The 12,719-nt window shown below is 47.9% G+C and overlaps 3 protein-coding genes across 3 annotated transcripts; 2 read left to right on the top strand and 1 right to left on the bottom strand.

The window, feature by feature from the left end:
* Positions 1-113: 113 nt before the first annotated feature.
* Positions 114-3,291, bottom strand: I303_103731 (uncharacterized protein; the record flags this gene model as incomplete). The annotated part of the gene is made up of 18 exons (XM_018407065.1): positions 114-164; positions 270-312; positions 390-500; positions 574-632; positions 696-710; positions 784-853; positions 920-946; positions 1,004-1,086; positions 1,150-1,353; positions 1,444-1,496; positions 1,562-1,610; positions 1,671-1,715; positions 1,800-1,870; positions 1,949-2,046; positions 2,107-2,164; positions 2,234-2,397; positions 2,477-2,770; positions 2,849-3,291. The coding sequence occupies 18 exons, from the start codon at positions 3,289-3,291 to the stop codon at positions 114-116; spliced, it is 1,938 nt and encodes a 645-aa protein (XP_018263873.1).
* Positions 3,292-4,992: 1,701 nt separating this feature from the next.
* Positions 4,993-8,653, top strand: I303_103732 (uncharacterized protein; the record flags this gene model as incomplete). Its single annotated transcript, XM_065968835.1, has 12 exons — positions 4,993-5,400; positions 5,469-5,634; positions 5,689-5,718; positions 5,791-6,199; positions 6,262-6,794; positions 6,856-6,947; positions 7,015-7,065; positions 7,125-7,215; positions 7,278-7,507; positions 7,596-8,381; positions 8,439-8,521; positions 8,587-8,653. 12 exons carry the CDS (start codon positions 4,993-4,995, stop codon positions 8,651-8,653), a joined length of 2,946 nt encoding a protein of 981 aa, XP_065824907.1.
* Positions 8,654-9,633: 980 nt separating this feature from the next.
* Positions 9,634-12,586, top strand: I303_103733 (uncharacterized protein; the record flags this gene model as incomplete). The annotated part of the gene is made up of 13 exons (XM_018407067.1): positions 9,634-9,894; positions 9,973-10,021; positions 10,128-10,194; positions 10,282-10,305; positions 10,444-10,635; positions 10,755-10,814; positions 10,900-10,910; positions 10,997-11,059; positions 11,187-11,353; positions 11,445-11,533; positions 11,617-11,663; positions 11,827-12,051; positions 12,396-12,586. 13 exons carry the CDS (start codon positions 9,634-9,636, stop codon positions 12,584-12,586), a joined length of 1,446 nt encoding a protein of 481 aa, XP_018263875.1.
* Positions 12,587-12,719: the final 133 nt, after the last annotated feature.

The raw sequence follows: 12,719 nt of genomic DNA on the forward strand, positions 1-12,719 counted from the left end.
ATACATGTTTGAAATGATTTTGAGGATATGTCTATGCATATGCATGCTATCTTACAACAGACCCATCTACCTAATATCTTGTCTTGTCTTCACCGCAATTGACTTAACGGATGCTATGGATCGTACGATGCAGCTTGTCTATCTTCAGACATCATCCTCCAGTGCTATCATACCCATACCCGACAGAAGCAAATGATCAGCTCGGCGACCGACAGGGAAGGAGGACCGACAGAGGAGCAAGACAACAGTCGATAGTAGTGACAGCTTACCTCTAGTATCAACAGAAACATGAAAGATTGCATATCCTGTAACCTGTAGTGAAAGCGACCGTCGCAAGATCAGCTTACCAACGGAATTTTGCATAGGGCCAAAAAGGAAGAAAGACTAACCTCCATCTATTTTCGACAAACTCCCAACCATTCTGAGCTATTTCTCTGGCAAGCTCATCATGGCCTTTCACTTGGCCATCAGGCGATCCATTGAAGAATGCCATTATATCGCTACAACATATCGCGCAACGGAATGAGCAATATTCTTGGTAGTTGATCGTTATTGATAGGCAGGTAGGCTTACTGAATATCCGAATAATCCAATTTGATCGGTACGTAATGATACCACGGTATCAGCATTTCCTATTCATCCACAATCATCAACTCTTCTTCGGTCAATCTGCGCACATAATTCGCTGAGCTCACGTGAAACCATTCGGGCTGAACGCCAAAAAAGTGAACGGATCAGCTATGTAACTGCCTCGACCGAATCATGTGACGGAGATGGACTCACGTATAGAGTGCTTTTCAACACAACGTTGTTACTGCTCAGCAACCGACGGAAACGCGAACTCCAGCCGTTCCTACCGCCAACCAAAATATCAGTACTGGCATTTGTCTCTAGAGTGTGGAGAGAACTTTCGTCTCACCCGTCCACATCAATCACGTATTTATACCTGCTCTAAGATCAGCTCTACCACCCCTGCGTTAGAAGTAGGGGTTTGTACACTCACTTCAGGGAATCCTCTTTTCTTACTCGTCCCATGAAGTTGATTTCCCTCAGCATATCATCACAGCTCCCATCGGCTTGGTCACACTGTCATTCACATCGAAGGACCGATCAGCATCGTGGTCTTTGAGCTTGTAATGTAGCACTGACCTGTGACGGCACCCCGCTCAAGCCGACGTCTAGCCAATCGTTCAATTTTTCATTTTGATATTCACCTATCTCGCCGTTCGGGAGCAAGACAGAGACTGTATCTTGCAGGGACGTCTCGTTGTTCGCGAAGAAGTGTAATCGTTCTCTCTGGGATGACCGCCATGGAGTTTTACGAGAATGAAACAAGCCCGTGGCTGAGCCTCGCTGTTCGATCGCCGTGCAGATCAGCCAGTACCCAGCATATCGAAAGTAAGTCATAAATAAAGTCAAGGAAAGCTTCGCAGCTCGACATACCCAGAATGCCTTCGATATGCTCTTATCCTCCCATTTGACATAAGGTACCTTTTCTAGCAGATTTGAAGTATGTCAGCATTAATCGGATGAACAACATGGACATACAATTGCAACCCACCAAAGACACCATCAAGAGGCACGCCGACTATATCGCTATTCCACATAGTCTGTACCAATCGAGGTCAGGTCAAATCTCAATAAGAGGAGCGCATGTTGAGTGGACTGACTTTACAAGTAGCCACGACCGGAGTCATTTCGACAGCTGCACGATGCTGCTCCGAAAGCAGTATGTGGTGCTAAGAGTGTAATTTTCGATCAATAGAATGCTCAGTTGTGGCATCAGAGAGAAAACTCACATAGCCCATTAATTCTGGATCTGAACAGTAATCTGCACTTCGGTCGAAATCCGCTATGAACGACTTCTCCACTAAACAGATGATAGCAACACGAGGCACCACTCTGGCTTTGACCATTGGTATAAGTATTATTGAAAACTCTTGCTTACCTTGACCGCCAGTAAGATAATCAGGCTGAGGCAGGTCATTCAGGACTAAATCGGTGGCTCGAGTCTTCAATGGTGAATCATCGGGACATGACCATGCCCTAGCTCAACCAACATCAATTTAGACGACCCTTACGGCGATATCAGTTGCTCTGGCTCACCATCCATAAGTCCACCTCATGCTTTGTTCAGCTTTATCCAGCTGAGCTTGTGGCCAGGCTGAATACTACCTATCAACTATCCATCCATCTAAAGAAAAATTATCGTCTTCGCGGTACGTGCACTCACTCTTCCCTGATTTAGCCAGACTCTCCGCTTTCTCCCTGAAGGTATTATGTACCATCCCCCTAGGCCCATCATCTGACGAGAATGCGATTTCCAGCGGGGGGTCCATCGTAAATAGATCATCTGGTAAAAGCGATAAGATAGGTAATAGCAAAGTGAGTTTGTTGCTATGTCCCATCCAGCCTGAGATTAGCCTCAAGAGAACGAGTGTCAAGATTCCGCGCAGTTATGTGATGCCGGACTCACTTGCACCTCCATCCCCATGCTTCTACTCCATCAATGATGACCCTGCCCTTTCCTCGCTTGTGATAATCGGCAGGTACCCAATTCTGACTCGAATCACACGCTGTGCCCTCATCGCCTTGTCCGGGAGGTACGAAGGTAAACGTGAAAATTGCGCCTTTCGATCTGACGATTTCTATCCTCTCACGAAGGATTTCTACGGGTAGTGATAGGAACGACAAGAATGGTCGGTGGGCTAAGGGGATCAAAGAAGGGACTGGAGGCGGATTCGGTTTGATAGATTGCGTGAATTTATACCTATCCTTCTACATTTAGCTGGTGGGCTGACGAGCACCTTCTGAGGTGAGCTTGAAATGATCTGAACGGGGGACATACCAATAATCGAACCCCTTTGGAGGTTTCATGCCGAACGAATCAACATAATCATCTACAGCATCTTCTATAGTCCGTATACTCTCTATCTTCCGTTTCTGCTTTTCCGCTAATTCTTTACCTCGCTCGATTAGCCCTTTGATAGGATGTAATTTATGTTTATCCTCCCTATCCCAATGTGTCAGACCTCTATGATCTATCAATAAGCCGGATTCTTCGTATGGGTTTCTAGACCATCCTCCCGATATCGGAGGTCTCTTCACGCTGTATAGAGAGCTTTGCGGGGACCGTCGATTAGAGGAAGATGAGGAGGATGAGGAGGATGAAAGTATCCCGGGACGAGATTGTCGGATTTGAGTGAGAGTTGAAGGAGGTAGAAAGTGATGTAATGCAAATAAGAACAAAAGAGCGGAGGAGACGATGAGCGCCTTGAGGAGTCGTGGCATGATGCCAGCCCACTCTGTGTTTTGCAGAGACACAGTCTAGCTCCTCTCAGAGCTTTGTTGTGGAAATCAGATGCAGAATACGGGAATGCGAAACGTTGACAAGTTCAAACTCAACTGCCGGTCTGTGCCTGATCCGCAAGGTTACGCGAGGGCCGATTACAAGATCAACTTCAAAAGTCAATGAGATGCCTTGTTCGTGTTGACCGCACTTGCATCATCAGATGGAAAGAAGCAATCATATCTTCATACGGTATTCCACACGATCAACATACGTCAATGCAAAAATCTCTACGTCCGTAGCGCTGGATCTTGGATTTGATAAAGATGGCGATCCTTCAAGGTTGTGGCCGACCGAAGTCATCGGCTTTCGCAAGGTCACCTTGACTTTCGCTAAAAAGTCTGGGCGTATGAGAATGATCGTCGTCTAAAGATCTCGGCCTCCGTCTGTGATTCTCAATCTCGATCATCGTCAATTTGGAGCTAGGCGTTTCAAGCGAATCATGACGGACTACATTTCCAATCCTCATGACGCTTTGACCTTCTTTCCGTGATAGCCTAACGCACAGACACCTCTTCGTCCCCATACCCCTGAATCGTCAAGCACGTTACTTCAGCGAATGTCAAGCTAATGGACAATCGATAACTGATCAGCATCCTTTCTCGCCCGGTGAACGCACTCGACAGCTGACTATCGTTGATTTCCAGAAAGATACGTACTCATCTTGGCGGTTAGGTACGGCTCATACATCATCAAGTCACCTCAATCAAGGACGACTACTTCAAATATACCTCAGATGGCTAGTCTCATCAATCCCAACGACGTTATACATTTTTACTGCTCGAGCAAAGAACGAGAGCGACTTGGATCTAGCTTAGTCGAGTTAGAACCCTTGATCTCATAGGAAGTCAACTAGACCCCGTCATCATTCATGAGCAGAATATTCAAAGGTCCTAATCTCTTCATTCCGTGAGTCGCGTCCTTATCGCTTTGCTACCTCTTCAAGATTGAGATCAAATCCAAGATCGGGAGAAGAGGCCGATAGCCCGAAGTCGTAATAACCTCCTTTGAGCTCGTGTCTAGCTCGGGCCACCAAGATTAATCGATGAAAATCAAGACATCCTCAAACAAATCAAAGTAAAGGTACAAACCATCGTCGACTTTACACACCATCATCCTAAAACCTTAAAACAGATAGAGGTCAATGCACAACACTACGGTATGTCTACCCGCAAGAGGATCTGACAGAAGAGGAATGGATTGTAGCCTGATGATCAGTCTTAGGGTAAAATACAGACTGTCTTGTTTGAAATACACGAGGTTAGTCAACTTCATTTTCTCCTCCTCACTTTGATTATGCGATTTCATTCTTATGCAATCGCACAGATCTACCTGTCTATATAAGCAGCTTCCGTATCCTGCACTACTCCATCATTCTCACACACCTCTCTTCTGGCCTTATACCGTCTCCTAAGACTGATACCATTGTTGCAGCTCATACACCTTCCACTTTGGCATCTCAAGCTGTGGTAACACCTTGGTCGCATTTTGGTGAGCTGGTTTCCGTAACACCTCTTGTGCTCTTAGATTGTCATCTATCCTACCTAAAGCGCTGCTCCCGAGTACTACCGCTGATGATGAATCGTTTATAATCTTTGATCACCAGTGATCGAGATCACTCGACTCATCACTCTTTTTCAACCATGTCTTCTCAATCTGCCAAGCAGGAGATCGACTCCTCACCCTCTACTCCTGCGACCACTCTTGTACAATCGCCTTCGCCCAAATCTCAATCGCTTCGCGCTGAGCATTCTGATCGATTCAACACCTCATCCGTGACACCGACTCCGACTCATCCGCTGAAAATAGAAATTCCCGATTCGATAGGCCTCCCTCAAGAACAGGTCAAAAAAGAGAAAGGGCATATCCATTATGCTCCTCCTGTCGAGTTTATGGGCAAACCATCTCAGATCGTCAAACGCGAAAAGCCTTCATCCGTCCAAGCTAGAGGTAGATCCTCTACCCTTCTCAAACAAGCTGCCTGCCAACAGGGTCCGGTACCTCTTACTCGAAATCCGCTCGGCATCGCTATCAAACCTCATCCTCACCTCGTCAGTTGGAAGTGAGCTCCATTAGGTGGATCTCATAAGCTGACACCTTGCCCGAATCGACTCTATAGTCCGAAGCAGTCGTATATGTCAATATGTATCCCAGCAACGTCCCAGAAAGGACTATAGCCGACGCTGTGATTGGATGTCTGCCCATCCGTGTCAAGCTCGAAGAGGCTGTGCCTCCCGAGATGCGTCTCCGACCCGATATGTGGTACGAGTGGATGTCCAAGGCTGGTGAGTGTCTTCAATCATTGTGAACTGGGCCAGATAGCTGAGATGACATTGTAGGTACCGTCGAGTTCATGACAGTGGCTCTTGGTGAGTGCTTTTGCCGGAAATCGTCGATGCCAAAGATCTACGTCCGGTTGTGTTGACTCTGAAATCCTTCAGCTGAAAGAGCTCTGGCTGTCCTCGTCAATCATGCCTTTTTCACCCCGAAGGGGGCCTGGTTTTCCCCCTATCCTCCCCCGCATGTGCTTCCGTTGCCCAATAATCCCTCTGCACCGCGATATATCCGGCCAACTCACAGGGTCACGCCTCTCGATTTGCCTCCTAATCACACCGCAGAGCAAGCTTTACGAGCTATCTTGCCGACGCCTGGCGATGTCTACGATGCGGTACGACCGTGGGGCAGTGTACGATCGGTGAATTCCTACATCACGACTACCGCCGGAGATTGCAAAGACCAGAATTTGCAAAATCAATGGATGGCTGTGGTGGAATTTTGGTACGAAGACGAAGCAAGGCAGTTTGACGAAGGCTTTGGAAAGACTGCTAGTCTCTTAAAAGGCTGGCAAGTGTGAGCCGTCCTGCGTTCATAGCCCTCAGGTAGATGATTCGTACGCTGACTCGATCTTTCAGTTTCATCCACTCGGCTCCCCACGAATCGGGGCCATTGTTGGACGCTCCTGCATATCAAGCGCCGTCACAAGCGGTGATTCGACCATCATTCACAGCCATGTCTCCAATTGATCCAGCTAATTGCCAGTATATCTCGCCGCATGGATGTCTCGAACATAAAACACTCTCGACCCAACAAATGGGTTTTATGTGCCTTCCAGATACCTCTATGCCGCCTACACCAACGAGCGCGACAGATCCGCAATTCCCTGTACTTGATCAAGATCCCTTCATGCGACCTCCACCTCCGATGGATTACATGCCGCCTTGGGCTGAACACAACATGTTTGCAGGGGCTGGATTCGGCACCGAAGCATACATGGACGTCATGAACCCGTTGACTCCGGATATCACAGGTAGACGACTTAGCAGAACCAGTATGTCATCTTTGACTGGTCGGGGCAGAAGATGGAGTCTGACCGTTGGAGAGACGGCGGAAGGGGATTTCAAGCCCACGGGCCTGGTCGCCGATGACGGTACCATAATTCAGCACGGTGAGCAGATATTCAACCTTGTACGATACTCATGCTGAGATATGCTCTTTGCGCCAACAAGGTCCCGGTCAACACATCCGGCCTGCGCCCATCTCCGGTCCTGGATCGAATAGTGTTTCTGGTTTGGTCGATTACAGCAACGTATTCGTCAAGGTGAGATACATCTCGATCAATCTGAATCGAAGTCTATATGCTGATTTATCCTCACGACATTCCGCAGAACTTGGACCCTGATATCAACTCACACTACCTCTCCGAGGTCTTCTCCAACGTGAGCTTTGCGTACTCACTGATTAGACTTTGTCAAGCCCATCACTGACTCACGCTTAGGTCGGGCAAGTTGTTAGCGCTCGAGTAATGAGAGATGATCAGGCTCGCTCGAGAGGCTACGGATTTGTCAGCTTCCACTCACCAGAACAAGGTGAGAGATCGAATTCATCGATGACTGCGAGATAGCGACTGACAGGAACACCTCGGCACTAGCTGCAAATGCCATCGCCGCGATGCACGGCCAGAAGCTTGGCCGCGCTATCATCTCCGTGACATTGCACGAGCCTCGTAAATTGCGACCAGAGAAGATCGCTGAGCGAGTCGCTCATGGTCTACCAACGGCATTCGGTCGACAGCCTTATGGTATGCCCCGAAGGTCTATGAGCCCTGTCAGGACTGATAAGCCGGGCAGAGGTAGACAGTATGAGTGGGAAGAAGCAAGAGTGAGTTCTACCGGTTACTTCATCCCTATCCTTCAGGTATTGATGTCAAATATCCAGAAAGGCTTACTAATCACCCAACATTACGTAGGATCCCGTAACCACCGACGAAATGCGATCTCTTTCGCCTTCCTCACGGAAAAGAGCTTTGGCCAAAAAGATTTCTTCCAGAGTGAGCAGCCACGCCCGAAGCAACTCGCTGGCACCTGAGAAAGTAGGCCGAGCCATGCAGCTCCTGACATCTCAAGACTTGGCCTTGATCCCGCTCCTACACGATAAACCTCAGCTGGATATTCGAATTGCAGAAGCTTTCGCTTCACTTGAGGAAACTACGACTTCTGATCCAGGTCAAGCCGCTGGACAATCAGACAAGACTCGACCTACCGATGATGACCTCTGCAGACTTCGAGGGGAAATTAACAAGATCGACCCTATCAACGTGCAAGACATCATGCCAATGATCCTTGATATGCTTAAACCGGAGAACTGGGAGGAGATATGGATTGGACAAAGGATCGCAAAATTGTATGGACTTGCCAAGCGGAAATTGGACCACATCACGAGCACGACAGAAGAGCAATTGATGTCGGAGGAAAAGGTTGAGCAGTCTGATGCTGCTGCAAACGAGGGAATGGTCGAGAAGGACCTGCTCTCACTCGACACAGTAACAATGGAACAGCTCGTCTCTCTGCCCTCAGGTCAAATCATCATGAACATCGAGAGCAAGATTGGGACTAAATTACTCGACTTGCTCGGGATCATCGGACCTGCCCCTTCGGATCTTGCCAACAACAAAGCATGGACGGAGAAAGTGATGGCAAAAGGAAAGGTTGAAAGAGGCGTGGAGATTGCTGGAGCGCTTGCCAAGAAAATTGACGTGAGTGTGCACAACTTGTTCCAAGCAAAGTGGTGGTAGCTGATGCTTCGGTCACAGATTGATAAGCTGAAGCGAAGTCAGAAAGTCAAAGTCATCAAGGCGTTGATAGATGCAGAGGACGAGAGGGCTTTGTGCGAACTGTAAGCTGATACGTGGCGCCGCGGCCGAGGGATATGTTGTGTAGCTTACAATGTCTCTACTGTAGTATGGCTTATCCCGCGATATTCAATGCGAAAGTTGCAAAGTTCGTCGACTCTCTGGCGAAGAAGTGATGCGAGTTCTATGACAAGTCACGATATACGCTCTATCCGCCTGACAACACAAACCCATAACGAAATGAGCGACAAAATTACGACTATTCGACACAAATCAAGCAATCCTTCACGAGACTTACGGACTATCACGCCTTCTTTTCACGACACCTCAATGCACACGGGCCGACGCCCACAATGTTTGATAATCAACATATGAAACCGGGAACAGATCGGTCAATCTGCCACTCACTCTTTAGAGCTCTTTACGATCATTACGTCAATCACGATCTTTTGATACCCATTCGCGAAACCACTCAACCGCTGTGTACGGTTGAAACGATACAAGTCTGCATCGCCATGCGCATTCAATGTCCTCGAGTTCTATCTTTTGGGTCTTTGGGTCTTTCGTCTTCATTGCATGATCAGGTCGATCCTGGTTCTCTTCGTTTCCTTTCATATTGCATATAGGAAAAACGGCACAACGAGATTTGTATATAATTCGAAATTCAGTATAAAATGCGCTTAGGCGAAAATAATGATCGATCAATCCGGTAGATAAGGCTTCTGTTGATACGATTGCAAGCAACAAGGAGGCCGGAAGTGTGAATAGAAAAGCGATAGCATTGAATGCATTCAGAGTTTGTTGTATCTGTTCAGAAGGATGAAGATGGGCATGAGGGTGAGGATAAGAATTTCGGCTAAGCTCTCGGCAGGCCGAACGACGGTCAAATCCGATAATCTTCGGCTATTTACATTACGCTCACTGCTATATATCGAATTTCTTCCTTGTATCTGGAATATCGCTTGAGCGATGGACGTAACGACGTCCTGGGTAATCAAGCGGGATGGCTGCACGATGCATGCTCATTCAGGTGATGAAATAAGTGTCTGATCAAAGTATGTCTAGCGTGATCGCTGCGAATACACAGACACACATCGAGTCGACGATATAGGGTTATCCACCATATTGAAGAGGGATACTGCTTTGTCCAGGTATCATGCGCCGTTCGCCTTCCGAAATAGATAGTCGAATTGTCCCAGAATGTAGTGATACACATGGAAACGGATATGTTGAAGCGCGTTATCCGACGTTGGCGGCGTTAGATGCGAATATCAATATCGATATTGAGGAGAAAGGCGATATCTCACATGTAATAAGTGGGAGTGAGCTGGAGTTTGAGGGAAGGCAAAACCGTGAGGACAGGGAGAATTGTGGGAATGGGGAAGAAGAGGTGACATTCCCGGATGGTGGATTGCGGGTAAGTGATCTAGTATGATCAATCGGTGTGCATGAGATATGATGGGATATAGCTCATGCGCGCTGAACGGGCGGTTAGGCTTGGCTATGTGTTTTAGGCGGAACGGCAGGGATGTTCTGCGGGTATGGTGAGTAATGACGTAGAACACCTTTTCTCTTATCAGACCCAGTGAGATCGTCGTGGGTCATGGTATCAGCAATGGCCGAGCTGACCTCTGTTGTTCTTTGGTTCAGGCCTCGCACCTTCCGCAGGGGCTTTTCAGACGTGGTACAAAACCCATTTCTTGGTTGAATACACTCAGTAAGCCGATCTCAGTCCGAGCAGGTAATCGAAAAGTGAGAGTAATCGTGCTGACTGGGAGATACTGCTACTCATGCATGTACTCAGGAGTCAAGTAGCCTGGATAGGAGGGTGAGCGTCTCTCCTACCCTCTCCACAATCTTTTGACCATGTTTTTCCTTTGGTCGCTTATTTCAACTTATGCTTACGATGCAAATGACCTTCGTCCAACTCCGACCTCAACCCCAACCTGAACCTGGCTTTCGGCAGCATACAAGCATTCGTCACTTTCGGCTTATCGATCTTCACTGGCTCCTTATTCGATCTATACGGGCACAAATACCTTATCGCCTCCGGGACGTTCCTGCTTACGCTGGGGTATTGCTTGCTCAGTCTGTGTACGCGGTATTATCAGATCTTTCTGTGTCATACGACTTTGATACCGGTTGGCATGAATTTCATGTGAGTGGCTAAATAGACTATTATCGTTTGGAATACCTATAACACCTTGCGAAGAGTACATCCTTACAAAGAGTACATCCTGATCTGAAGTGACATGATGTAATTGTATACATATATAGGTTCATCGCTCCCTTGGGTGTGATCGGACAATGGTTCTCGAAGAAGCGGGGTTTAGCATTGTGAGTATAGTATCGCTCATCCGCATTTCGAGAGTTGCTCGAGACAAAAGAGACTGATAAGACGGATATCCGTTGATTATATCAGCGGAACGATAGGTGAGTCCGTGAACAGATGCAGCCTACACCGCGATTGGAAACCAGGCCCGTCCCACATCAAGTGCTGATATGACTCGATACACTAGCTACAGGAGCTTCGATAGGAGCGATCGTCTGGCCATTGATATGGGCGAACTGTCCACAGCGCAGTAAGTCCCGCTCAAGTCCCCGTTATTTCCCCTTCTCTCCCTGTTTTTGGACCTTCTGCTGTACTGCATTGGCTGATAAGTCGCGAGTATTCGATGCTGATACTGCAATTTTCGGCGTGCGTTCTAGTCGGTTTCGGATGGACAATGCGGCTTATAGCTCTGATATGCTTCCTACTCGGTCTATCAGCCTACTTCCTATTGAAAACTAGATTACCGCCTAAACCCCCTGGACCGTTTTTCCATTTTCAAGCGTTCAAAAGTATACCATATAGTCTGGTTGCTTTGGCTTGCTTCGTGAGTACCCCGTTTCCTCTGTTTCTCACAGGACCACTCTACACTTTGTTGACTTACTGTACTCGAATCCATGTCACTCCATGCATTGTAGACTTGGGTGTTCGCGTTCTTCTTCCTGAACATGTTTGTGGGGACGTATGGGCATCTGAGAGGATGGAACGATATTGGACCTTACTTCCTGTAAGTTTGTCACCACCTTTGAAGAAGACGGAAGTCGAAGTCCAGTCAGCCCCGCTCACAATGTCCATTTTGGATCCGAACAGTATATTCCTGATGGCAGGATCGACTATGGCTCGAATACCTTCAGGAAGTGAGTCAGAGTTTCTCTCTCCGTTCTTTAGTTTCCTTTCGATAGGCAAAATATGGGGGCGTGGCATACTTTCAAGCAATCCACTGTCTCTGAGGAAGTAGGGTGAAGCAATAGTCACGATCTAAGGCTGACACATATCCTGGCTACACTTACAATGTCGCAGTTCTAGCAGACAAGATCGGGCCGTATAATATCTCGATCATATCCAACATCCTAATGACCATCCTCCTTTGGCTCATGCTAATTTCCAAGACGATTGCTGCGACGATCACAATCAGTATTTTGTTCGGAATCACCAGTGCGACATTTGTCAGTCTGCAGGCTCCTTGTGTGACGCGATTGTGCGTCGACATGAGGTTTGCTGGGACGTATGTCGGTATGATCATGTGTAAGTTTCTTTTCATCTTTTCCTCGCCCTCCTGCACTTCTTTCCTTCCCCCGATCACACCCTTCCCCCTCCTCTTCTTTCCCGCCCCCAGCTCTTTTCTGTAATCCCTGTCCCCCTTTCGCACCCTCTCCGGCCTCCCCTCACGCCTTCCCTCCTCCCTCCCATCTTCCCTCCCCTCTTCCATCCCCTCCTCCCTCTCCTGTCCATCCGCCTTCCATCTCCCCTGTTATCCCCCATGCTCTGTCCGTTGCCTGAACCCTTCCTCCCTGTCCCCCGGCTGTCTCTCTTGTCTTCATCTTTCTGCACATGCTAAATATGCTAATCTTTATCTGACACCTGCGCAGTCATCAGCTCGTTAGCCCAATTAGCGGGACCTCCAGCTGCCGGCGCTTTACTTGGTTCAGGCTCATTGCAGGATCAGCTGGATCGGTTCCCGCATGCTATCATCCTTGCCGGGGTAATGCTCACTCTATCCACAGTCTCTTTGATTGCTGCGAGGCTGTATCAAAATCGGACATTGTTGGCTTTTGTATGATTCGTAGGTCTGCCGGGACATATGTAATGTCTAAACGAAATTGCAGGGTGTCTACTCGTCGACTTCCTTTTATAGTCCACATTTGATCATCGGCCTCTATGCATATTCTCATGCGATACAACAAAGATCTTCG

This window comes from Kwoniella dejecticola, chromosome 4 (genome assembly GCF_000512565.2).
Source record: "Kwoniella dejecticola CBS 10117 chromosome 4, complete sequence".
In the NCBI taxonomy this organism is placed as follows: Eukaryota; Fungi; Basidiomycota; class Tremellomycetes; order Tremellales; family Cryptococcaceae; genus Kwoniella; species Kwoniella dejecticola.